This window comes from Cnephaeus nilssonii (genome assembly GCF_951640355.1).
Source record: "Cnephaeus nilssonii genome assembly, chromosome: 17".
NCBI lineage: Eukaryota > Metazoa > Chordata > Mammalia > Chiroptera > Vespertilionidae > Cnephaeus > Cnephaeus nilssonii.
The window spans coordinates 49,538,818-49,565,786 of record NC_137088.1 but is presented as its reverse complement, the minus strand read 5'-3'; the positions used below and the strand labels follow the sequence as shown (position 1 = coordinate 49,565,786).

At 43.1% G+C, this 26,969-nt stretch overlaps 1 protein-coding gene across 17 annotated transcripts in view; it reads left to right on the top strand.

Annotated features, from left to right (window-relative positions):
- The window catches only part of CADPS (calcium dependent secretion activator), a gene marked incomplete at both ends in the record, with an annotated part of 452,199 nt that overhangs the window by 198,126 nt on the left and 227,104 nt on the right, over positions 1-26,969 (top strand). For all 17 annotated transcript variants that reach the window (XM_079794579.1, XM_079794578.1, XM_079794572.1 and 14 more), the window contains 2 exons: positions 11,190-11,270; positions 22,397-22,630. In XM_079794579.1, the coding sequence (XP_079650705.1) occupies positions 11,190-11,270; positions 22,397-22,630 (315 nt within the window). The remainder of the gene's footprint in view (positions 1-11,189; positions 11,271-22,396; positions 22,631-26,969) is intronic.

Sequence of the window (26,969 nt, the reverse complement as noted above, 5' to 3'; positions counted from 1 at the left end):
AGGTCTTCTCCTGGCGAGAAATTAAGGCATAATAAAAAAAGACACAAATAAAAAAAGATCTTATTTTAACTATTCTACAAATGAGGTGGAAAATCCTTGGGGGATTTTTATAAAAACAGAAGGTAGCTGAGTGTGAATAGGGCACCAAACCACATTTTCACTACAGATACCCCTGGAGCAGAGCCTGGTGGAGCCTCAGAGGCGGGCAAGGCTGCAGGTTACATCAGATTCACCCCAGTTGTAATAACAGAATAATAAACCCACATTGTATTGAGCCCCTACAGTGTGAAAATGTCTATTATTATCACTATTGCAATAGTCCTTGGAGGATGTTATTTTAGAGCTAGAGGTACAATTGCTCAGAGAGGTTGAGTACCCTGGCCCTAGTCACACTGTGAGGATGTGAAAGAAGTAGGGTTTGATTTCAAGGTTTTCTGATTCCAAAATCCCTGCTCTTTGTTCTAAGGGCTATCCCTTCAGTGCAGGGCCAACTATCTCTGGACTCCTGGCAAACTATTTATTCTTTTCTGTTTGTTTGTTTGTTTGTTTGTTTGTGGTTGGTAATCTTCACCCGAGGATATTTTCCCCATTGACTTGTAGAGAGAGCGGAAGGGAAGGCATGAGGGAGAGATAGAGAGAGAGAAAACATCAGTGTGAGAGAGACACATCGACTGGTTGCCTCCCGCACCTACCCCAACCAGGGCTGGGGATCGAGCCTGCAACCTAGGTACATGCCCTTGACCGGAATTGAACCCGCGACCCTTCAGTCCATCCGCTGTTCTAAGCACTGAGCAAAACCACCTGGGGCAAACTATTTAATCTTTTGAAGCTTGGTGTCTTGCCTTTAAGTGGGGGACGCCTGTCCTGCCACTTTGTGTTATTAAGATCCAAATTTGCACGAGTATGCGGGCTGCAGAACGCCAAGTGCTAATGGCCGCAAGATTGACTGAAAGCAATGCCCTGTGCTAAGTGTCAAGCACACACCATCTCATTTAACCCCTTACCAATCCTGCAAGGTAGCGATTAGCATTCTTGTTCCCATTTAGAGTTAAGGGGATTGGGGCAAAGTTAAAAGCCAAGGCTCAGAAAGATCTAATAACTTGCTCAGCGTCCCTCAGCTTCCATGGGGACAGGCACAGATCTGAACCTGGACAGTAGAGAGGGGGGCGCCTGCCAGCCACCTCTACAAGCTCCGCAGTAGAGGTGGACAAGGGGAGACAGGCAGTAAGAGAAGGAGAAAAGGGATTGGAGGGGCTCCAGGTGTTGAGCGCAGTAATGCAGCCACCATCCCAACCTCAGCACGTCCTGGACAGGAGTGTGGGCAGCCACCGCCTGGCCGGAGACTGACACTGTCCAGGCTGTAACTTTCCAGACTGCAGTGCACCAGGCAGGCAGCATGCCCTGGAGCTGAAGGAGGGCAAAAAAGGTGGAGCTGTGGATAGGAGTGATTTACAGGGAGGCGCCGCCCTCCTCTGCAGTCGCTCTGGGCAGCCTCCTTCTGACACTGACCCCTGGGACCTGAGGGGCCGGGCTGGGAACGGGAAGGAAACCAGGGGAACAGATTGAGCTAAACCCAGGTCAGCAGGTGGCTTGCCGTGCAGCTGCTTGGGCACACCTGCCTCAGCCCCAAAGCCCAGAATTAAGGATGTGTTATCAGGATCGGGCCTGCTTATATGCCAGCAACATTTCCCTTTTTCCAATTTCTGCAGAGAATGGCATTTCCCGGGACACAGCCACTGAACTGTAAGACAGCAAACTAGAAGTCAGCAGCGTGGGAGTTTGGTCCCAGCTCTCTCACTGATGATTGTGTGACTGTGAGCAGGTCACTTTCCCCCTTTAGGTCACAGTTCATTAGCCGGTAGTCATCAGAGCCTGCTGTGTATTTGACACCAGGCTAGGGTCCAGAGCTGCATTGGTAGAGTAAGTCAAGTCGCACCCATCACTGCCCTCCTGGAGCTGACAGCTAATAGGTAAATGCCAATAATCACGGGAATGCATGTAAAGTTACAACTGTGGCAAGTGCTAACCAAGGAGAGGTGCATGGTGCCTGGGGAGCAGGTGACAGGAGCAACTCACCAGTTTGGAGGCGTCAGAGAGGCATCAGAGAGGCGTGCAAAGCTGGGGGTGAAGGAGAAGAAGCGATTGGCAGTCAAGGGGACACAAGAGAGTGCTCCGGGCATGAGGAGGAGCAGCAGGTGCAAAGGCTTGGCAGCAGGAGGGAGGGACCCAGTGGAGCATTCCAAAAGGGGGCGGGATGCCCCACAGGCCACAGAGCTCAGCAGCGCCTACCCCGCCCCTCTCCTCCCCCCACCCCCCCCCCCAAGCCTGAAGTTACTGCATCATTTCTAAAGCTGCTTCCAGACACAACTCTGGATCATTATCACTTTAGTCCTTATGCTGAAGTGGGTCTGTTTGCTCTGATGCTGGGTATCATAGACTCTTTCCGAAAGCAGAACAATTATGCAAATAATGCATAAAGTAATCTGCCTATTTCTGCTTAAATTCTCTATACATTCGAATCATGCCTTCTCTTGGCTTGACCAAAGGCTGTCTTGCAGCCGTAAAATGATGACTTTGAAAGAGTCCAGCGCTGGCCTCACCTCCAAGTCATTGAAACATGTGAGCGCCGGGGAATTCAGGCATTCCTCAGGAAAGCCAGCGCTCAAGGACAGCCCCCTGCCTCACTGCCCGGGGAAATCCTTCAGGGATGGAAGTAAATGCGGAGCCTCTGAGCCTGGGCCCTGTGGTGACTTCTCCATCACCCTAGAGGTCAGACAGGGCCTTCACCAGGAGCTGCCTTTTTACTGAGATATAGACCCATTTGCATAGCACGGTTGCTTCCTCCTCCCAGCCCCCCTCGCCTCTACCCACCCACAAATTCTGTCCATGGACACAGGAAAAGTGAAATACACACGAGAATTGCATAGATGATCATATGCCCAAATGTGCTGTTGAGGTGCTCAAATGTATTGCACGCTTGGTCAGATGAGTTTGGGGGATGTGGGCTACTGCAGGCTGCCTGAGGTAGGCTTGAGGCTCTCCAGGAAGAGGGGAGGCCCAGCAGACTTTATTTGGCCACAGAACCCTTTCTCATGGAGCACCCGCAGGACTAATGTGCCCCCAGAATATAACTTTGAGAAATGCTCATCGAGGTTTCAGAGACTCCTAGAACATCGTCTCAGATGAAGGGATAGTGACAGAGAGGTCCCGACTCGGGCCCAAGATGCTTCAGCATGTCCACCCCAGGTCCTGTATCTGCTTTCATCCCTAAATCACAAACATCAGGGAGAGGAATTGGTATCTGATGAGTGCCACCCTAAAATAGGGATAAATCTAGAAACTATTGGCTAAAGTATAGGACCTACTATGTGCCAGGACCATGCTAGGAGCTTAGCACATTTATCTCATTTAATTCTCCTAGCAACATGCTGAGGTAGGTCTCTTATCCCAGTTTTATAGGTGAGGAAACTGAGGCTCATGAAGCTTCAGTGACTTGTTCGATCCCTTTAAGTAAGGAAACCGCAGAGCCAAGACTCGACCCAAGTCAGCCTGATGTGCCTCGAAGCACGCCTCACGTGGTCTCATTTAGTCCTCTCTTCAGCCGTGCAAGATAAACATGATTCCCACTTTGCAGCTGAGGAAACTGAGAGGTGAAGAAGCTTGACAAGGTCATGGCACCAGGGAGTGGAATAGCTGGGCCCAGGCTCCCCTTCGCCGGTTCCCAGGCCTTGAGCTCTGCCACTTGGTGTTCCTGCAGGTGCTGGCCTGCATTTTTGTCTTTGCATTGACTAAAGGGACAGAGCCGTGACCTGCAGAGACTCCCAAGCCTTGGCACGGGCTTGAACTGGTAGTTTAGGCCAGGGGTCGGCAAACTCATTAGTCAACAGAGCCAAATATCAACAGTACAACGATTGAAATTTCTTTTGAGAGCCCAATTTTTTAAACTTAAACTTCTTCTAACGCCACTTCTTCAAAATAGACTCGCCCAGGCCGTGGTATTTTGTGGAAGAGCCACACTCAAGGGGCCAAAGAGCCGCATGTGGCTCGCAAGCCGCAGTTAGCCGACCACGGGTTTAGGCGATACCTGTCTGTACTTGGGCAGCGCTGAATCAGTTCCACGGGACTTTAAAAGAAAAGCCCAGCAAATGGGAGAGATCTGTAATATTATCAACAACAAAACATATATTTAAAAAAAGAAAAGAAAAGAAGTAAAAGAAAAGCTCGGGGAGAGAGTTCCCTCTGTTTGGCTGGCAAATCCAAACAACCAGACTGCCTCTGCTTGACCTTTTGCTAGTGGGAAGATTATTTGCCTAATTAGGTAAAGAGCCTTAATGCCCATGTCCAGCTTCAACCCTAATGAGCTGTTAATGGGAAAGGCTTGCCCTTGGCCTGGCTCCCCGGCTGACCTTCCCCCGCCGGGTGGAAAGGACCAGTGCAGCAGACAGAACCTTGTTTCCATGGAAGCTCATTCTCTGGCTTTCTTTCCAGCACTTGAGAAGATAATTACTTGATTTCTCTTTATATTTTTGGATTTCAGGCAGTGGGGCTGTCAAGCCTTTGGCTGAGGATGTCCTTCTCGATCACGCCAGGCTATTTCAGGGAACCTCGGCTGCATTTCCGTTGTCATCTTCCCTTCAGATGGTTAGCGTCAGGCCGCAGTGTCCGCCTTCCGCTCGTTCCTGCTGATTAAAGTCTAAAGGAGCAAAGGGGCTTGACCTGGAGAGTGTGAAAGAGAAGCCAGGGAAATTTGTCTAGAGATAGGAGCCCCTGATCGCCTTCCTTTCCTGTGCGGACTCTCACAAGAAGACCTCAGATCTACATCAGGGGGTTCTCGGTCCCATCTGACCTATTCTCCTCTGAATCTTTGACGCCCCATTGTGGCCTATGTCAGAAATACAGCCAACATGGGCGGCTTAATAACACCAGGGCAGCCACCATTTCCCGAGGGTTTGCTGCAGGACGAGCAGTGGGCTGAGCCCTTGATATCCATGTCTCAGTGAATTCTCATGACAGCCTTACGTAGAGTTATTATCCTGATCACTCAGATGAAGCACAGAGAGGTTAAGTAGCTGCCCAAGATCACACAGTTACTAAGTGGCAGAGCCAGGATAAGGACACACCCATTGCTATTTCTTGGAAGTAGGGTGGGGATCTTTTACAGCTGCCCCAGAAACCAGGAGAAATCAGCCAGTCATGACAGGTGGGGAAGGGTAGATAATTTATATGTCTCCCCGCCCCCCATTCCCCAATGGAGGCTCTGTGTGTGAAATCGGCCCATGTGTACAAGGAACAAAGTGAGGGCATTGGATTAGTTCATTGTCAGGACCAATGAGAAAACCAAACAGGGCATTGGAGAAGGAAGCCCATGTGGCACAGAGCAAAGAGCTCCACTTCGAGGAGGGCAGACTCCCTTTTCAATGGCTCATATCACTTTCCCAGCGGTGGGACCTGGGGCACGCTCCTGAACCTGACTGAGGCTCAGGCTCCTCACCTGTAAAATGGGGTAATAGTGATACCTGCCTCATAAAGTTTGTGGGATTTCCCAAACTGCTCTGGGGGAATATTTGCTTTCAGTGGTATAATTGTGTAAAAGACAAAGCTAAATGCAGTTAAATAGTCTTATTTACTCTAGAATTTCCCAGAATCTTTACTTTACTGACATGTATTATAAATGTGCAGGAGGGAGCAGCATTTCCTGAGCCCAGCGTCCTCTTCTTGGGAGAATTAACATTAACATCTGTTTCTTGGGATCCTTTAGAAAAGACTGTAATATAGGTCATGGGGTACTTGGGCTTGATGTAAGCATCAATGAATACTAATCCCCTCTCTTTTGTGCCTGAGTTGTTCAACCATATCTGTTCTTTAAGGAATTTAAGTGTCATAGAGTCAGGGTCTGGGTCTGCCTTGTTCTTTTTGAATCTCAGTGTCTTGGATTATCAAGACATTTCATAGACATCTGATGAATGAATGAGTAAATGAGTGAACCAATGAATTAATAATGAAGTTTAGTGTAGACCTAGTCTGCTCTTCTTCAATACAGTCATTCTCTGCTGTTTTCTAGTTGCATCCGATGGGGCCAGTGGGAGAATTCAGATGCCTCTGCAAAACTTAGTAATGGGGATTGTTCTATTATGCTGTTTTCCCTTTTCAGTTTTTTAAATCATTTTCTTATTATTGACACTAGAGGCCCGATGCACGAAATTCATGCAAGGGGCTCGACCCTCACAGCACCAGCTTTGTCCGGAAGGTCATCTGGACAGTTGTTCTGCTGTTTGGTCTAATTAGCATATAGCTCTTTATTATATAGGATTCTAACAGATGTTCCATTTTCCCCCCTTTGCCCACCTTTACCCAGCTCCTGTCCCGCCTCACTCTAGCCATCTCCACACTGTTGTCTGTGTCCATGGGTTATGCATATATGTTCTTTGATTAAACCCTTCATCTACTTTCATCTAGTCCCTCCCTCCTCCTCCCCTCTGATAGCTGTCAGTCTGTTCCTGTATTCATGCCTCTTTTTCTATTTTGTTCATCAGTTTATTTTGTTCATTAGATTACACATATAAGTAAGATCATATGGTATTTTTTCTCTCCAATGGGCTTATTTCACTTAGCATAATAACCTCCAAGTCCATCCATGTTGTAAAATATAAGATTTCCTTGCTTTTTATGGCTGTGTAGTATTCCATTGTGTAAATGAACCATATCTTTTTTATCCACTCATCTACTGATGGGCACTTGGGCTGTTTCTAGATCTTGGCTATTGTAAATAACATTGCTATGAACATAGAGGTTCATGTATTCTTTCTGATTGGTGTTTGAGATTCTTAGGATATAGTCCTAGAAATGAGATCACTGGGTCAAATGGCAGTTCCATTTTTAATTTTTTGAGGAAACTCCATACTGTTTCCCACAGTGGTTGCACAAGTCTGCATTCCCACCAGCATTGTACTAGTGTTCCCTTTTCTCCACATTTGCCAGCACTTGTTTGTTGATTTATTGATGGTAGTCATTCTGACAAGTGTGAGGTGATACTGTGGTTTTAATTTGCATCTCTGATGATTAGTGACATTGAACATTTTTTCATAGGTCTATTGGCCACCTGTATGATGCCTTTAGAGAAGTGTCTATTCAGGTCCTTTGCCCATTTTTTAATTGAATTGTTTGTCTTCCTGGTGTTGAGTTGTATAAGTTCTATCTATATTTTAGAAATTAACCCCTTATCTGATGTATAATTGGCAAATATGTTCTCCCATACAGTGGGTTGCCTTTTCATTTTTTATGGTTTCTTATGCTGTGCAGAAGCTTTTTAGTTTGATGTAGTTCAATTTATTTTTTTCTTTGTTTCCCTTGCCTTAAAGCCATATCAGCAAAAACACTTCTACAAGAGATGTCTGAGATTTTACTGCTTATGTTTTCTTCTTGGATTTTTATGGTTTCCTGCTTACATTTAAGTCTTTTATCCATTTTGAGTTTATTTTTGTGTATGGTATAAGTTGGTGGTCTGGTTTCATTTTATTGCATGTACCTGTCCAATTTTCCCAGTACCATTTTTTAAAAATCTTTATTGTTGAAAGTATTACATATGTCCCCTTTTTACCCCATCACAGTACCATTTGTTAAAGAGACTATTTTTACTCCATGCTTTTGCCTCCTTTGTCAAATATTAATTGATCATATAGACCTGGGTTGATTTCTGGTCTCCATTCTGTGCCATTAATCTGTATGTCTATTCTTATGCCAGTACCAGGCTGTTTTGATTACAATGGCCTTGTAGTATTATGATACTTCCAACTTTGTTCTTTCTCACAATTGCTGAAGCTATTTGGGGACTTTTGGGGGGATTCCAGATAAATCTTTGGAGTATTTGTTCTAGATGTGTGAAATTAGTATTTTAATGGAAATGCATTGAATCTATAGGTTGCTTTGGGTTGTATGGATATTTTAATGATATTTATTCTTCCAACCCATGAATACAGTTTATGTTTCCACTTATTTGTATCTTCCTCTATTTCTTTCTTCAATGTACTATAGTTTTCCAAGTACAGGCCTCTTACCTCCTTGATTAAATTATATCTAGGTACCTTATCTTCTTGTTGCAATAGTAAATGGGATTGTTTTCTTAGTTTCTCTTTATGATAGTTCATTATTGGTTTATAAAAATGCCACCAATTTCTGAATACTAATTTTGTATCCTGCCACTTTGCCAAATTCATTTAGTAGATTTTTGGTGGAGTCTTTAGGGTTTTCTATGTATAATATCATGTCATCTGAGAATAATGAGTTTTACTTCCTTCTTTCCATTTGGATGCATTTTATTTTTTCTTCTTGTCTGATTGCTGTGACTAGGACTTCCAGTACTGTGTTGAATAAGAGCACTGAAAGGGGACATCTCTGTCTTGTTCCTGATCTTAATGAAAATGCTTTCATTTTTGCCATTGAGTATGATGTTGGCTGTATGTTTGCCATATATGGCCTTTCTTACATTGAGGTATGTCCCCTCTATTCCTACTTTACTGAGGGTTGTTTTTCTTTTTCATAAATGGGTGCTGGATTTTATCAAATGCTTTTTCTGCATCTATTGATATGATCATGTGGTTTTTATCCTTCATTTTGTTTATGTGGTGTATCACATTTATTGACTTGTGTATATTGTACCAACCTTGCATCCCTGGAATAAATCCCAGTTCATCATGGTGTATGATATTTTTAATGTATTGCTGGATCCAGTTTGCTAATGTTTTGTTGAGGATTTTAGCATTTATGTTCTGACAGAATTCTCAACTTTAGCCCCTAACCAAATCTCATTGCTGCCTCTCAGTGAAGTAGTCAGATGTTTCCTTTGCATATGTATTTTGAACCAGACATTTCTGAGTGTTCCCGGTGGGTTTTCACCTGGTTCTGAAGAACTGTTGGGCTTCAGGGGGAATCAGATAGAAACAGCTCATTGGAACTTAAAAACAACATTAAGGATATATTGTTTCCCACATGCATCTAATGGCAAGCAGGGATCAGTGTACCACTGGTCAGTGATGTGACTGTTTTCAGGAGGTTCTCTTTATTGAGAACAGGATTTCCAACTCATGTTCTTTGGACATTATGCAAAAAAAATACAAAATTTAAGTTAGAAAATCTTAGTTGGTCAAAGTCTAACAGATATCCTTACTGCAGAACTTCTCAGACACTTTATGCATTTCAACAGAGAATTTTCCCAAACATTTTTGGCCATTTCTCTGGAGCCTTCTAGAACCCTTGTTCTGGAGTATCCAATAACACTGATGTTTAGTAGAACACCCTTTTGGAAATGCTACCATAGAATATATTGCCAAAAGTTGCCGTCTTCGTGGTCTATGAAATAGTCCTGCTCCTCAAAACTGTGGAAAGGAGAATGGAACAGAGTGATAAAAAAAAAAATACACAGCATAGCCTTGGCCTGTGTTCTTAGTGGTTAGAGTTTTGGCCCACGCTCTGAAGGGACTGGGTTTGATTCCTGGTCAAGGGCAGATACCTGGGTTGTAGGTTTAATCCCCGGCCTGGTCAGGCCACGTGCAGGTGGCAACCAATCAATGTGTCTCTCTCACATCAATCTTTCTCTCTCTCTAAAATACGTTAATGGAAAAATATCCTGTGGTGAGGATTTTTAAAAATGCTCAGCATAAAGGCAGATGGGCTTCTATGTATTTTGCAAAACAAAGACTAGCCATGATGCTTCAAAAGTATGACCATACATTTTCTAGTGTTCTTATTTACCTCTTGGTACAAATAACTTCTTTTCTATGCCATTTTATAGCATAGATGACATTATTTCTTTAGCATGAACCTGGGTTTTCATTTTCAAATTTCTGAATAAAAATTTCATCATTTTCAAGTTTATGAATAAAAGTAGCTTTTTAAAAAAAGGCACTTAGAAAACTCACAGACTTCTTATGCTACTTTTTGTTGTGAGTTAATATATTCTAAAAAGAAGAATAAAGCCCATTCTGGTTGAATGTTATTCTTCTCTACTTATGAACTTTTACTCTGGTTAAAATAAGTCATAAATTACTAAACAAAGCATACTCAATTATGGTTTGAAGGGTGACACTAGGCTCATTTAGAAATAAAGGAAGAACTTCAATTCACAGAGCAGGGATTAGCAGCTCTGGCCTGCCACCTATTGTTGTACATAAAATGTTATTGGAACACAGCAGTGCTCATTTATTTACATACTAGAGGCCCAGTGCATGGAATTCGTGCACTGGTAGGGTCCCAGCAGCTGCCAGCTGCCAGCCGAGGCCTCCCTCCCTTCCCCCGGCAGGCCTCACCCCCTGGTCGAACTCCCAGACGACCTCTGAGTCAAGGGGACAATTTGCATACTATGCTTTTATTATATAGGTTTGTCTATGGCTGTTTTCACACTTCATTAGTCATTGCAACAGAGATATATCTATGGTCCTCAAAGCCTACAATATTAACTATATGGCCCTGTACAGAAATGGTTGCCAATCTCTTTCATAGATTCGTAGAAAGATGTGGAAAAGATGGGGATTACATAACCACCTCCTCCATTCTATAGATGGGAAAATTGAAACCAGAGATATTAAGGAATTTTCCAGATTTATTTATGCTTGCATGTTCTGATCCTTATACCATAATAGCTCTAACAACCATGGAAGACAAAGATAGATTTCAGCTTAGACAGCAACCCCAGCTGAGTGGTAGTGGCCCTCTGGAGTGGTGGTTGGGAAGGCTCAGTGAGAAGGAAAGCAATGGCTGACTAATCTTTCATGGTCCATCGGTGAGAGAGCAGAAGAATATGTGCCATGTAGGCACTATGGCTGCACACTCTGCTCCACACATTATAACAGTTAATCACTTTCCTTGCATATCTGCTGTGTAAGCACTTTCTTCATTGGGCCAAAACAGAGGTGCAGCATGGGGCCTCCTTGAAAACACTGCTGCCTAGCAGTTCACATGTGATTCTTGTACAAGTTCATTCAGATATCTTTCTTAGCAACTGCCAACCACTTCACACTCCACCTAAAAGAATGTACCGTGGGATTTCATTGAAACTGGACTTGTCTGTTACAAGAATTTTTACTTTCAGTGAAACATGTCCATGGAGCACAGAGTGAGGGTGTGAAATGGAAAGCCTTGAGTTTATTAGCTTTTGTGATGCAGACTGAAAGTCTCAATGTTTGTGTTTCTCGCAGCTGGACAATCCGGATGAGCAGGCAGCACAGATCCGACGGGAGCTGGATGGACGACTCCAAATGGCAGACCAAATAGCCAGGGTAAGGAGACTGGGGACATTTGATGGGGACCAGGCCAAAGTCCCCCATGGGAATACACAGTATTAAGAGCCATTAAAAGATAAAACTGAGGATAATCACTCTGAGCCTCCACCCTCCTTTCTCAGGGCAACTCTTCCAGATGTAGCACATGTATTTCCCAGATTCTATTCATTACACAAACTCCAGCCTCACCTTTCTGCTGAGTCTCAGATTGCTCTTTCCACTGGCTAGTGAACATTTCAACTTGGACAGTGCCCTGGTATTTCAAAGGGAATGTGTTCAAACTCTGACTTCTTTCTTCTTCCTCTGACCACATACATATACCTACATTTATCCCCCTCACTATTCTCCATCAGGTGCTATGGATGAAACTTCCTAATCAGTCTCAACTTCTCCTTCCTCCCCACAGCACTCCACACTCAACCACACATCCAGTTCATTGTCTCTGCCTCCTAAATGTGGCTCAGATCGTGTACTGCTTTCTAGCAACACAACAAGCACTTTGATTCAGACCCTCATCTTCTATTCCTGAATCTTAAAATGGTCTCCTAATGGGTATCCTTGCCTCCAGTCCCTCCCCGTCTCCTGCCCATTCTTCATGCAGTTGCCATTATAAAACTTATATATGAACATCTCAAAACAGAGCCTCAAAAATCATTCCATAGCACTCCCTATTGTCCCCCAAACAAAACATTACCTCTTTAGATTGATATCCAAGGGTCTTAACCATGGATTATATCCTTCCTTATTAGCATCACCTCCCACATCTTTCCCAGCAGAAATCCCCATTCAAACTACGGTGAATGTCTCCCTGTGAATATTCCAGGCCTTTTCCAGCCTTATTGCCTTGGTACCCACTCAACCTGGAATGACTTTCTTCTCTCCTCCGACTCAGCCTCCAGTACTCAACTTAAAACCCTTCTCTAAGAGCTTAGCAGTTAGTTCTTCCTACTTTTGAGCTTTATTCATGCCACATATGAACCTTTATTATAACAGTACATTGAATGGTGGTGATGCGTTTACCTGTCTGAGCATCCCAGTAGATTGGATTTTCCAGGATTGGGATTATATCTTACTATTGATGACTGTTTGCCTAAGCATTATTGCTATCCCTGCCATTTGTGTTATTATTAACAGTAGAAATGCTAGCAGTGTGTATTGATTGCTGACTCTGTGTCAAGCATACTAAGTGCTTTACATGTACTATCTCATTCAATTCTCAAAGCTACCTTATGAGGACATTTCAGTTATCACTCTTGATTAGAGATGGGAAATCCAGACTGAGGAACTGTTAAGAGGCTACACTGCACCCTTAACTCAAGTCTGAACTGGGAAAAGGGTGAGGTACTCAGCTCAGGAGCAAAATTTAAAAGTGGGGGACAAATGCATTCATAAAAATATATAATATTTTAATGCAATATTTTACACTCATAATTAATACAGAAAACATCTATGAAAAAACAAAATACCAAAATATTAAATAACCTATCTTACTGGTTCTATGGTAGTGACAGGCATGTGTGCATGTGAGGGTAGGAGCTGTGGGAGAGGGGAGGGAGCATGGGCAGAGAGTGGAGCTTGGCATTCAACCTTTCTCTTTATGGAAAGAAATATCTCAGGATGTGGACACAAGGAAAGAAATTCTACTGGAAGCGAAACTGAAGAGAGATTCCAAGAAGCATGCAAATCCCATTTGTGCTCAAGCAGTTTTATTGAAATGTTTTGTATCTTGTTTTTGGACACCTTCAAAGTTTATAGTACAGTCAGTCTGGTGGTTAAAATAGTATGCAGTTATGGAGTTGGCTAAAGGTAGTATAAAAGGCTCTTATGTTTGAAAATCCTGCTTAACATGGGAGTAAATATCAATAAGGCTTTAGAATTTACTTCGGCAAACTCAGTGTCTCCACAACAAATTATGTTGACAGTGGAGGTCATTTGCTCCATTCCCTGCCTTTAGGTAACAATTACACCCCAAACTAAGTATTCATCCCATTTAAAGAAAATCACACACACACATACACCCTTCAAAAACAAGATCATGGCACCTTTATTTTAGTTGTTTTGTTTACTTTGAGGCTTAACATTTCAGAACCTAGTGTGGGCTAATTTTAGTGGTTAAAAGACCATGGATGAACAACAGTCATATAGTGATCCAAGTTGCTCATCTCTGAACAAGAGACAGAAGAACTCTCTCCAGCCCACACTATCAGATATTCTGATACCAAGTAGAATATTATTAACAACTTAGAATTAGACTTTCTTAGATAATGAAGTAGACAATTAAAGCAAATTTTGGTCATTATTTTTAGAGCATAGAGAATAATTTCAAAGCAGATGGAAGGCCCCCCAAACGTTTAGGGTACAGAGGATTTGTATGCAAATCTGCCCACTGCTATCTCCTGTTGTGCTCGAAACAGACTGCCATCGTCAGGGCTCATTCATGCCCGTGGCCCCTTGGCACAGTTAGTTGGTCCTGGAAGTGATCTCTTCACCTAAGCAGAACCAGTCGCATTTCTCAGCCTGCCCTGGCCATGGTAACTGGTCCAGAACTGGACGCCTGCCCAATGCAACTAAACCAATGAGTCCTTTCCCTGGTCTATGGACTGCATGCCAACAGGGCTGTGCCTTTCAGGGGTAGAAAGATGTTGGAGGTATTTTTAATTATTTTATGTAGGGACAAGAAGAGGGAAGAGTGAGGCCAACACAGAGAAAGAACCCGAGACGGGGGCTATACTGAAATTCTCAGGATGGTCAAGTCCCTGGATCTACTTATTCTTGAGACTCAGCTGCGGAACTGCTTTTCCCTCAGTTTAGTTGGGTTCCAAGAAAAATACATTCTCTTTTTGCCTTAAACCAGCTCATCCACTAGACATTAAAATATCAAGATCTCAGATATTGGCTCATTCATGAAGAGATACCGAAACGGGTACCCTGCTCTCTTCTTTCAGCACGCCCCGATTTTCCCATCTCCGGCATCCCAGTGAATTTTAGTGCAGGTGTGCAGCCCAACCCATATGGCTGAACATCAGCTTCTGTACATATCATAACCAGAAATTCCTGGATGAGGATATCATCCAGAGAATTCACTCTGTTCTCTCAATTAAAACTGGGTAGAGCATTTTGATTGAAAGTTAGAGGCGCGAACTAGAGGAAGCTTATGTAACAGAGTGAATTAACTCTAGGGATTTAGGAGTGTCTCACAGAGCCCATGGGCAAGATGCAGCCAAAACCCAGAAAGGAACTGGAACCAGGGCCCACCAAGTGGTCAGGACTTCCCTCATCTCTTAACTCTGTGTGTCCCGTTCATTTTTCCTTCTTTCTCTGCAAACCAGCCTTCTTTGCTTCTCAGATGGGAACATGGCTGCTACACAGCTCTCCGTGTTTCCAGTGCAGCCAAATAGGAAATCATTTAGCCAATCAACCTCTCTCTCAAATCTTCTCCCTACCTCCTTTTCCCCTTTTCTTACCACCACCTTCATTGTCATCATTTCAAGAGGCAGGCCTCTGATTGGCTGACTTTGTTCAAGGGCCAACCCCTGGAGCCATTAATAATCCACTATGGAAAGAGACTGAGGGCCTCAGCAAACACATGGATGCTGGAAATACGCCACTGAGGGTGAGAGTGGTACCTGAGAGGTCAGGCTGTGGGTGAAGTGGTTATTATGAATTGGGAGACACCTCAAGATATGCCCCAAATAAATAGCTATGACTTATATGGTATTTACTATGTACCAGACTCTCTTATAAGCATTTTGTATTTGATAGCCTATCTGACCTTCCAATAACCTTATGAAAAGGATTCTATCATTATCCCCATGTCATAGAGGAGGCTGAGCAGAGATATCAGAGTACTTGGCCAAGGTCACCCAGTGACCAGAATCTGTAGTCTTAACCACTATGCCTACATTACCATTATAATAAGCCTTCCCAAATGCAGGCCCTCATTTTCCTCATCACCCCAGTCCACAGCTCCAACATGCCTTTCACCCAGGCCTTCACCGTACCTCATCCTGACCTCTCTCTCTCTGCTAATCAGTCCTTTATTAAATGTGTCAGGCTGTGTGATTTCACCTAAACTTGAGAGTTGCTTTTGACCTGTGGCAAACAATCCTGGGAGTTACAATAATTCCCCCACTTTCGGCGCATTGAGGAGTTTGTGATGTGCCCAAGCTAACTCAGCTGGTAGGTTGGAAGCTGAATGCTTTACTGCCAAGTTTCATGCTCTTCCTCTGAGTGGTCAGGTGACAAACAGGAAGTTATGCCAGGACAGGCCTGCCCCAGGTCCTCTCTCCCTAGGGGTTGCCCCTCCAGCAAACTACTTTATCTTTTCCACGAAACTTAGCTGTGTATTCTCTTCAGTTTATCCAGAGGCCAAATGAAGCAACAGCATCAGGCAGAACTGGCTCCTGGAATTCTGAATCCTTTCTGCTTTGATTCTTTGGAATCTAGAAAGGAGGTTGTTCTGCCCCCAGCATTCTCATCGTCACACACGTATGAAAGACACATGTTTGCCTTTTCTTCTTAGGAGAGAAGGGAGGCAAGTGCAAGGTGGCTTTCCTCTACCCACCATCCTGACACAGTACCTACCAATTCAATCACACCAGCGCCCCATGAATTATCAGACAGAAACCGCTGCCCTCACCCCCACTGTGAACACCAGACATATGCTGTCTGCAAAGTTCCATGAGCTCTAAATGTATTTTTTTTTTTAATTTGGTAGAAAAGACTTTTTAATCGCTGTTCAAACATTTTCCCAAATCCTCTCAGGTTGATAATAAAGGGTCTCCAAATTTCACCCAGGGATTAAGTCTAAGTTATTTAAACTGTGTGATCAGTAAATGACACTGGAGCTTAAACAGGCAGATTGTGCATTGGTGCTGCTATGATATTTGTCAGTTCTTTTGGCCACAGTTTAGGGTAAAATTCCAAAATTCCTGGGCTAATTAGATAAGACAAACAATACAGCTTTTGTAGTATTAGTAGCAGAGGTCTGGATGCAAAATAGCATTGTTTTTTCAAGCTATAATTTAAATGTGAAGTTTCCATTTAGACCCCTATTCTCTGCAGAGCAAAATTCCCATCTCATTACATGGTCCTGTTGCAAACATTGATGAGACTATGCCCCCAGGAAAGAAGTAATATCCAAACATTTCCCTGATGGAAAAGTTCTGCTTCATACATTGCCAAAAATCAGACAATGGATTCCTCTCCTTCCAGAGAATGATACTGCCCCCAGGTAATACATTAATTTTGCTGTACCCGGCATCCACCCTGCGCATGAAGTGGTACAGCATCCGTGAGCACAGAGGAGCTGAGCTCATTGTTTTTCCTGAAAGAATTGTATAGGAAGCATCTGGCCTTTGTCAGGGAGCTAAGAACCCAGGGAAATCGGAGTTCAAGGAAAAGTCTAAATGCCAAGAGGTCTTCTGAAGTTTATTCCAGTGACGGGAAGTCCATCCAATTCATAAAAGCTGAGGAAGTAAGACCAAGCCACTCAAAGAAAGTTTTGAGTAAAGAAGCCAACCCAGGCAACTGTGATACCTTTACTGCCAAGACCTTCATTTTCTTGCTTAACCGCCCCCCGCCCCCCGCCCCGTACTTCACCCCTGCCTATCATCCATATTCACTGGTAATAGTGGAGTGGCCACACCCCTGCCCACCACCCTCATTCACTGGTAATTGTGAAGCGGCCACTGCTGTGGAGAACAAACTATCACAGCTCTGTGCTGAATGCTGGGACATGAGGCGATGCATGCTGCGAGCCCCATCATGCTCACCTCAGCTCTGCCCTACTGTTTGATAGCTAAGAACATGGTCTCTGGGTTTTAAATGCAATTCTGCTAATGACTGATTTAACTCCTAAGCCTCGTTTTCCTCCAGAAAGTAGGAATAAATAATAGCACTAGCCTCAGTGGGTTGTTTGACAAATTAAATAAGGAAATATAACTGCTTAGACTAGTGCCCAGTACAGTTACCACTCAGTAAATGCCAACTAGTATCATGACCTTTACTATCGTCACCATCATTATTGGTGGTATTGTTGTTGGCATTGTTGGTGGTAGCATGGTGCCTGATGTATATGGATATGCATATATGTATATGTGTATATGCTTATATGTATGTATATATGTATACATGTATGTATATATGTGCATATGTATATGCATATATACATATGTATATGTTCATATATGTGCATATGTGTATGTGAATATGAGTATACTAAATATGTATATGTATACATGTATGTGTGTGTATATGTGTATGTATGTGTGTGTGTATATATATATATATATATATATATATATATATATATATATATTTATAGACTCACACACATGCACACAGTCAATGGCCAAAGGAATTAAAGTTATTATTTCTTACTCTTCACAATAACTGTATGAGATTTGTTATATCCCCATTTTTAACGTGGAAACTAAATTTCAGACAGACTAAGAAAGCTATCTAAAGTCACACAGCTAGTATGTAGCAGACCCAGGACTCAAAGGAAGTGAAGTCATTTTTGCTGATGTGGACGGGATATGGTCCCTGGTGGCTTTTGTACCCTGCACATGCCTCCGTCACCTCATGTGTCACATGGTGTCGGATTGGTTGCTTTCTGCCATGGCCCCCCATCCCATTGCCTCTCTGCTGACTCCTTTGTCCCCAGCAGCAACCATATTACCCGACACATGATAGGAAGCACTTTAGAGATGGAATTGCATGACTGCACCACTGTTGGTGAGCTCCCGCGTGTTGTCTAGGAAGTGTTCTTCTGCCACTTCCTTTCTTCTGATTGTCCATCAGTACATGTCATTTGAGCCCTTGGGGTCTGAGGATCCCCTATGAGTGGAGTACGCTTGTTAGCTTTTACACATCCCCACTTCATCCTCTGTGGGGAAAAATGCAAAGGCAGAAAAGCAAAGCAAATGGCTGACAGCTGTTAGCACTCTCAATTGCCATTTTTCAAGATGTTCCCCAAATCCCCCATGTTGCCGAGCACACACTAGCCTGTGGGGACTGTCCTTGGGAGGCCTGCCCCACTGAGGAATGTCATCAGCCCAAAACCAAAATAAATGTCCAGCTAACATTTTCTCTGGAAGACTTTGTTCGCCGTATGCCCTGTCTTTCATAACGCAGTATGAAAAAGCAGTCCTTTGGTCGAGGCTAATTTACTCTCACGCTTGGGAAAGTACAATCAAGATGGATGGCTCTGTTTTCCTTATTTTGGCACAACTTCAGGTTTGAAATGTGTTTGTGACGGGTCTGCTGCTGAACACTCCCCTCAAGAACCTCAGCTTAGGTCGACATGATGCTATTTCTTCTCAAGGCTTAAGTACTCGGGGCAGAAAAATGGCCTTGTTGTCCCTTGCACACTTCAGTTTTATGTGCCTGTTTTACGATGTCCTTGGGGACTGTCCAACTTCTGAGGGGAGTATCATTCTTTGGACTTTTCCGATATTCTGCTGCATAAAAGTTTGGTGGACGCTGACTCCAGGCCACAGTGGTAGTATCAGTGACCACTGGGTCTTCTTCCAAAACTGCAAGACTGTACAGTTAAACAGCCTTGAGTAGTCTCGAAAGATGCTTGTGTTAAAGGATTCTGTACTTGATGGTAAAGTCTCTCAAGGTTGATTAGCAGGAAAGCACACACTTCATAGACATGATGGCTTTTTCGCTATCTCCATGGCGACTCTAAGGCCAGCAGCTGCCAGTAAAAATCAGAGATACCACTTACCCAGCTGTCCAAGAATCCCAGGTAGTTATGAGGTTTGGCTCCAATATGAAGAGAAAAGAGATAGGTCAGTGTAATAGCCCTCAGGCTGTTAGGATGTAACCTTTGCTGTTTGGCCTCCTTTAACATAGCCTTAGAGACTATGAATTAACCTACCTCATTTTTCCCCTTACTCTCACAAGAGGCCATCTTCAAAAGTAAATGGGAAAATATTTTGTGACCACATACAGTTATGTATACCTTCTTAGGTTCATGGTTGCCCACTATGTTCTCCATGGAAAGGAGAAAATAGCAGTGGCCCTGTCTCAACCAACTCAGCTTGGTGGAAAACTCTTCTTTGTCAATCAGATTCTTAGCCCAAGGGTCACCTCCTCTGGAAAGCCACCCTAATTCTCTCAGGAAGCATTCATACCTCAGAGACTTCCATTATCACATCAGCTTTGATGCTTCCTCATAGATATTTCCCCCCACTCGCTACAAGCTCCAGGAGAACAGTCTGTCTCCTTACATCACAATCATCTTGTGCCTAGTATTGATGTAAGTGTTGATGGCATTAAATGTTTTCCAAGTGATGATGGCCCAGCAGCCAAGTCCTCACATTTCCATATCCTTCCATAAAGGGTACCCAAGTTTTTGAGGTGCCCTGATGAATCCAAGAATGATGAAAATCAAGCCCACCATGCAGAAATTTCAGAGAAATAAGACTCTTGCACTGAGTCATGACTAGCTCCTGTTGAGCTCATCTGCCTATCATCTGATTTCAGAGCATCGATCCTGCTTCTCCCCTCACATTCACTCACAGAATGTTCAGAAAGCACCACACAGTGGGCTGAGCCCAACTGTAAAGCGGGAAACAATTGTACCAAGAGGTTCCAGAAGGAATCGGTACTCTAAGGCTGCTGGGTTGGTTTCAGATCCCCATACTCATTTACAGGGAAGAGCAGAATCTCAGTGTTCTTCCAGAATTTAGTTCATCATCTCTTCACCTGTTCCTCACAGATGAGTTTTAGCTACATTGGTATTTACCATGGACATTTTGACAAGACATCATTCATTTATTCAACTCATATGTATTGAATATCTACTGTGTGCCAAACATCATTCTAGATATCAAGAATTCAACAGAGGTATCAAGAGAGGTATGGTCCTGCCTAATGGCCCAGACAGACATGCAAACATTGGACAAATAAATTTTATAATATTAATTATAATAAGTGTTACCAAGAAGGTAAGCTAAGAATTAGAATAAAAATACAATAAAGGACCCAACCCAGGGAAGTTATATTTTGAGGCTGAAATATGGAAGGTGACAAGACGACTGAGAGTTACCTATGGAGGCAGAGGAAAGGGAAACACTTATGACGGTCTCTGTAGGAAGAAGACTGGCATAGCAAAAATGCATCTCCGAGTCTCTATAGAGAAGCCCCTGTGTGAATCTGAGTGAAGCTTTATGGTGTCAAAGAAGACATACCCTTCTAGCTAACTAGGGGGTAGGGGGATTTATTGAAAGCAAAATAAGAGACCCTCAAGGAACTAGAATGGAAAAGGAATAACTAGACTTTGTGGGAATTACACCAGTGGAAGTCAAAGCTCCTTTCCTATGACTCTAGACAGCTTATTCCCCACTCTTTTCTTCCCTCCCCCTCCTCTCCTTCTCTTCCTCTCTCTCTACATCTTTCTCTCTCTTCTTTGCCAGGGGTCTTATTCTGCTTCCACCAGGTCCAATATGGCAGCCACTCATGAATCTATATGATCTACAGTTTCAGCTCCACCACTCACTGCAATCTCAATATCTCTCAGTTCAATTGCTTGAGAGAATAAATCTGGTTGATCATTGGCCTTTTAATAGTATTGGTTGGCCCTAACTGGTTTGGCTCAGTGGATAGAGCGTCGGCCTGCGGACTGAAGGGTCCCAGATTCGATCCCGTCAAGGGCATGTACCCCAGTAGGGGGTGTGCAGGAGGTGGCTGATTGATGTTTCTAACTCTCTATGCCTCTCCCTTCCTCTCTGTAAAAAAATCAATAAAATATATATTTAAAAAAAATAGTATTGGTTGGTTGACTTTGAATCAGGTGCCCAGGTAATAAACATACTATTTTTTGCCACCCAGAATTGGCAAACCAATTCATATTCCTGTGATCTAGGAAGAGTTCTACCCCCAGCCTCAGGGATGGAGGACGTAACTCATGCCTAAGCAATTCAGCACAGCATGCTTCTGGCCTTAGAGATTGGTCCCAAGTATATACATAAGTCAAACTTTTTGGGAGAGAATTCTCAGATTAAAGACTCTCATCTTTGATGGGCATTACAAGAGGAGATATTCACTCTTCCTTTTGTGATGGGATATTGTAAGGTTTGGATCTTTAGCAACCTTTTTGTGACATTAAGAGAAGCAAGATTGAGCATGGAGCCAACCTAGAGGAACCCAAACCGAGATTTGGAGTAAAAACTCATTCAATTGTGGTGATGTCACCTGAGTGCTGATTACAGCTGGGTCTACCCCAGGACATTTCAAGCCAATAGATTGCTTTTATTGTTGAAGCCAGTTCAAATTGGATTTTTCTGTCACTGGCAAAATATATATATATCAAACTGATTTGTCTTGCACCTCACCTAATCAGTTATACAGCGTGGCTAGGGAGGGCTATTTGATGTTTCAAGTAGGAAATGATTATTTGAGAAGGTGATAAATCCAAAGTATATTCAAGGCACCTGGACAACTTAGAGGCATGAACACACAAAAGCACAACTAAGGCATATTACTATTACAATTGAGTCCATAAGCAAGGAAGTGAAAAAAAGGTCAGTTTTGATACTGAATTGCTTTATATTCTTTTCTAAATAATATTACTCATGCTTTTCATTGCTTCATTAATTTTTTCAATTTTTTTTTTAAAATTAACTATTCTTTCAGAAATAGCCACAGGCTGTGTTTGAAACATCTTAAATGAGCTCCTTTTGAATTATTCATGTGAGAACATTTCTATAGATATCCAGAAATAAGGTGTCTTTCTGTCAACATAATTAAAAACAACTGATTGCATTTCTCTAAAAAGAAACACTGTTTCAACTGAAACCAGACTTGAAAAATATCACCCCATTTTTCTTTCCACAAATCAGAGAAAACTGGGGGGTGGGGGTGGGGGGAGAGAATAGAACTATAATAAAACATTTGACCCTTACTTACTATATATTTATGTCCGTTTGTAACTATTAGGGATTATAAATACAAGGCAGGCAGCTGTCTACTCAACTAGGCTGAACATTTTTCTAGCATGTGCAAAGCTCCTGGGTGGTGGCTATTACTCTAACTCTGGGCTTTAAGATGTAAACCTATGTAAATCGCTCTTTATTTATGCCACTGTTCATATTTTGCTTTTTCTCTGCCAGGAACGCAAATTCCCCAAGTTTGTATCCAAAGAGATGGAAAACATGTACATCGAGGAGCTGAAGTCGTCCGTCAACCTGCTCATGGCCAACTTGGAGAGCATGCCGGTGTCCAAGGGCGGCGAGTTCAAGCTTCAGAAACTCAAGCGCAGCCACAACGCTTCCATCATCGACCTGGGCGAGGAGAGTGAGAACCAGCTCTCCAAGTCGGACGTCGTGCTGGCTTTCTCCTTGGAGGTAAAAAGCTCGAGCCCCTTGGAAGTCTCCTGGCCCAGCAAGCAGCACGCGGTGATCGGAGGCCTCACAATCAGCTTGTGTCTTTCTTGCACCCCAGGAGCAGTTCCTAAAAGCACAGCTTGCTGAGCAGGGGCCAGCTAATCAGCAAGCGATTCCCTGCCTCCGGCAGCCCGTGCTTTTCTCAAGGAAATGCAGCCTTAAGAACCACTTACTAAATTCCATCTCACATTACTTTCACTGTCTTAAGCCAGTGATCAAGGATTTTGTAAAGAGCTATGCCATTTAGAAAGTTCAAAGTCTGGGCAGCCTGGGTTGAAGTTAGAGAGAGAAGCATCGAGCAGCATTTGGTGGTGAGTTGTAAACTGTCTTTCCCACCATCTCTCCTGTTGGCTCCGTGCAGAGAGCCTGTGATTGTGGGGGAGCCTTTTTAGTTTACCTCACAACCCAAAGGAAAAACCCATTGGGGCCAGAATTCTGGTAGAATGCTCAGGATGTCATTACACTTCTCCATAACTTCTACTCAGATGTTTGCTGCTCAGACATACACTCTAAGGAATCATTCTGATCCAGCTTCATCAGAATTGCGCGGAAGCTGGTTCAGACTGCAGATCCTATTGACCCAAATCTCTAGGGGGTGGGAATTTAAAGTGGTGCAGTCACTTTGGAAATAGTTTGGTATTTTCTCAAAAAGTTAAACATAAAACCACAGTATGTCCAGCAACTCCACTCCTAGATATCTACCCCAGAGAACTGAAAACACGTCCCACAGAAACATGCTCACAACCGTTTACAGAGCATCCTTCATAATAGCCAAACAGAAACAGTCTAAATGTGTATCAACTGGGGAATGGAAAAAGTTTTGTACGTCCAGGCAAGGGAATATTGTTCACAATTCAAGGGAATAAACTACTGATATATGCTTTGATATTTAAAAAATATATGATTTTATTGATTTCAGAGAGAGGAGGGAAGAAGGAGAGTTAGAAACATGAATGATGATAGAGAATCATTGACCGGCTGCCTCCTGCATGTCCCCTACTGGGCATGGAGCCCACAAGCCAGGCATGTGCCCTGACCAGGAATCAAACCATGACCTCCTGGTTCATGGGTCCATGCTCAATCATTGAGCCACACCGGCCGGGCATGCTTTGATTTATTGAACCTCAAAAACATTCATGCTTAGTGAAATAAGCCAGATACAAGCGACCACATGTTGTTTGAGTTCATTGATATGAAATGTCCAGAAAAGGCAGGTCTCCAGAAACAGAAAAGAAATTAGTGTTTCCTGAGGCAGGAGTTGGACACGGACATGAGGGACCTAAAACTAATTTATGATGATGGCTGCACAACTTAGTAAATTTGCTAAAATCATTGCTTATACTCTTAAAATGGGTTAATTATATGATATATAAACTATGCCTCAATAAAGATATCAGAAATAAAAGAATCTCTAGGCGAATGCAAGCCAGGAATATGCATGTTAATGAGCTACCCATATACTTCCTTTTTTAAAAAAATAAATCTTTATTGTTCAGATTATTATAGATGTTCCTCCTTTTTCCCCCCATAGCTCCTCTCCACCTGATTCCCACCCCCCATGCCCTTACCCGCCCCCCCCCGCCACTATCCTCATCCATAGGTGTAAGATTTTTGTCCAATCTCTTCCCGCACCCCTCACATCCCCTTCCCCCCGAGAATTGTCAGTCCACTCCCTTTCTATGCCCCTGATTCTATTATATTCACCAGTTTATTCTGTTCATCAGATTTTTTTATTGACTTGGTTTTTAGATTCACTTGTTGATAGATATGTATTTGTTGTCACTTTGTTGTTCATAATTTTTACCTTTACCTTTTTCTTCTTCTTCCTCTTCTTAAAGAATACCTTTCAGCATTTCATACCCACGTACTTCTATGCACTCCCAAGTTTGAGACCCATTCATATCTTATTACAGCTCTACCTCCCAGGATTTTATGATGGCCCTAGATTTAGGGAGACCAAGAGAATAGATCAAATTTCTGTAGATGTAATTAGATTGTGTAAAAACTGAATTAATTTTCTAGAACATCATTAAGGCTTGCTGTGAATTAACTGCGGGTAATTTGCTTGTACTCAGTTTGGGTTGAGATAGCCACATTACAGTATTTCCGACATGCATTTTGCTGTCAAAAGAAGCAGTATTCGGTTAAATATAGACCATTTGTTGTGTGAAAAGTCATCAGTGTAATTTCACAGAAACTTCCTTTCTTTCTTTTTTAATACCACTACCCGAGGCACTGAATGCTTTTTCTTAGGTGTCTTTGAATTTGATTATTGCCAATTAGAGGTGGAAATTTATTCCCAGCTGCTTCTTGTCGTTCTACAGAGAGGAGAAAAAGTGCTTTATTGATTTGCATGAAGCTTTTAAATCTGTAATTTTCTGATTCTTTACCAGTAGACAATATTATACAGCTGATTAGCTGAAATGCCAATGTAGGCGAGTCCCCAGCCATCCTCAGATGTGTACATGATTCAAACAGGCTTTAACCTGTAAGTACAAGCACAGAATAAAGCGCCCCAGGGCTCCCCAATGCTTTTAAATTAGAACACAAAATCGCACATCACACCGAAACGGCCAGCAAAAATCATTGTATATCTATTTGTGAGCATGTTTGGGGGACACAAAGACAGGAGGCAAGAAGAGGGAGAACGGCTGTCATCTCATTAGGGAAGGCTGGGTTTGAGTTTTCAGATTGGAACAAGACAGATTTTATGTAATTATAGAATTATCTGCTGGAAGGGACACCAGAGAGCAGTTAACTGCAGCAAGAGAACCGAGGTCCAGGAGGCCGAGTGGCATGGCCGTGGGCAGTGGGGAGCTCTGATGAAAACTGTAGCTACTTAAAGAATGCCACTGTGGACCGGGCTCTGCCACTATCCACTTAGTGATTCTCACAACAATCTTTGGTGGCATTTGCAGATGAGGAAACAAAGCCTCAGAGAGGTTAAGGAGCTTATAAATGATTGCACAGCTAGTAAAGATGCAGATTCAGGATTTGAACTCAGACCTTTTAAGTTCCAAAAAGTGTGTTCTTTCTTCTGTGCCTCCCATTTCTTCTCATTTCTATGATTCTTCCTCATGTAAAATTTTTCAATTACATACATCATTTGGTCCTCACACAAAAGCCACAGTGAGAGAGGACACATGTGTCCACTTTACAGATGAGGAAACTGAGGCCCAGGAGTTTGAAAAGAAAAGTGGAGTGACTTCCAGAACAAGTCACTTGCCCAACATCAATGGTTCTTAGAGTATGACTCCTAAATCAGCAGCAACACGTTAGCATCACCAGGGAAATAGTTAAAAATAAAGTCTTGCCCAACCAGCATGGCTCAATGGTTGAGCATCAACCTATGAACCAGGTTCGATTCCTGGTCAGGGCATATGCCCAGGTTGCGGGCTGGATCCCCAAATGGGGCATGCAGGAGGCAGACAACCAATAATTCTCTTTCATCATTGATGTTTCTATCTCTCCCTCTCCCTTCCTCTCTGAAATCAATAAAAAAAAAATCTATATATATTTTTTAAAGTCTTAGGCCCCCACCCCAGACCTACTTATCAGAAACTGGTGGTGCAGCTCAGTAGTCTCTGGTGTCACAAGCCCTCCAGGTGATTTGTATTCACACTAAGTTTAAGAGCCACTGGGCTAATGAGCAGCAAAACTGACTTGTGAATCCTGGTTCAATGTCAGCCTTATTGTACTTCCTGGAATCAAGCCCATACAGAAGTGTACTTGTTTGCACGCCCACATCCCCTCCTTGTGTAATGTCATTACCTCTTCAAGAGTATAAGTGATTTTTTTCAACATATATTACTCATCCTAGATCTCTGATGCATGCCATTTGTTTCAGATTCATACACCAGTGTCTCTGCCCTCGCCTCATTCCCTCCCCCCTCTCTGATAGGGAACAGGGCATACCAGTGTCCAGGAGAATAACAGTAGGTGACTGATGAGTTTGAGGGTAGAGGTGGGAAGTGGCAAGACTTGTAAATCAAGACACTAGCCTTTTCCTTCCATCTAGAACAGTGTATGCAGCCACAGACATGTTTTTGGTTTGACCCCGCCATGTTGTCCTGCACAAAGTTCGGGCATTTTATTCCCCCCTTTTTCAATTATTATCAAAATTTCAAAGTCAGATATCTGACTTGGATTCTGACTCAGATTTCCATTTCCTGGTAGGAAAAATGAGAGTATCCGGCAGCAGTGGGCCAGGGAAAGACGAGGCCACGCGGGCTGTGACGACTATCAACTGCTCCACTTGGATGGAGTATGCTCTCCAGTTGCCACAGTCCCACACTCCCTC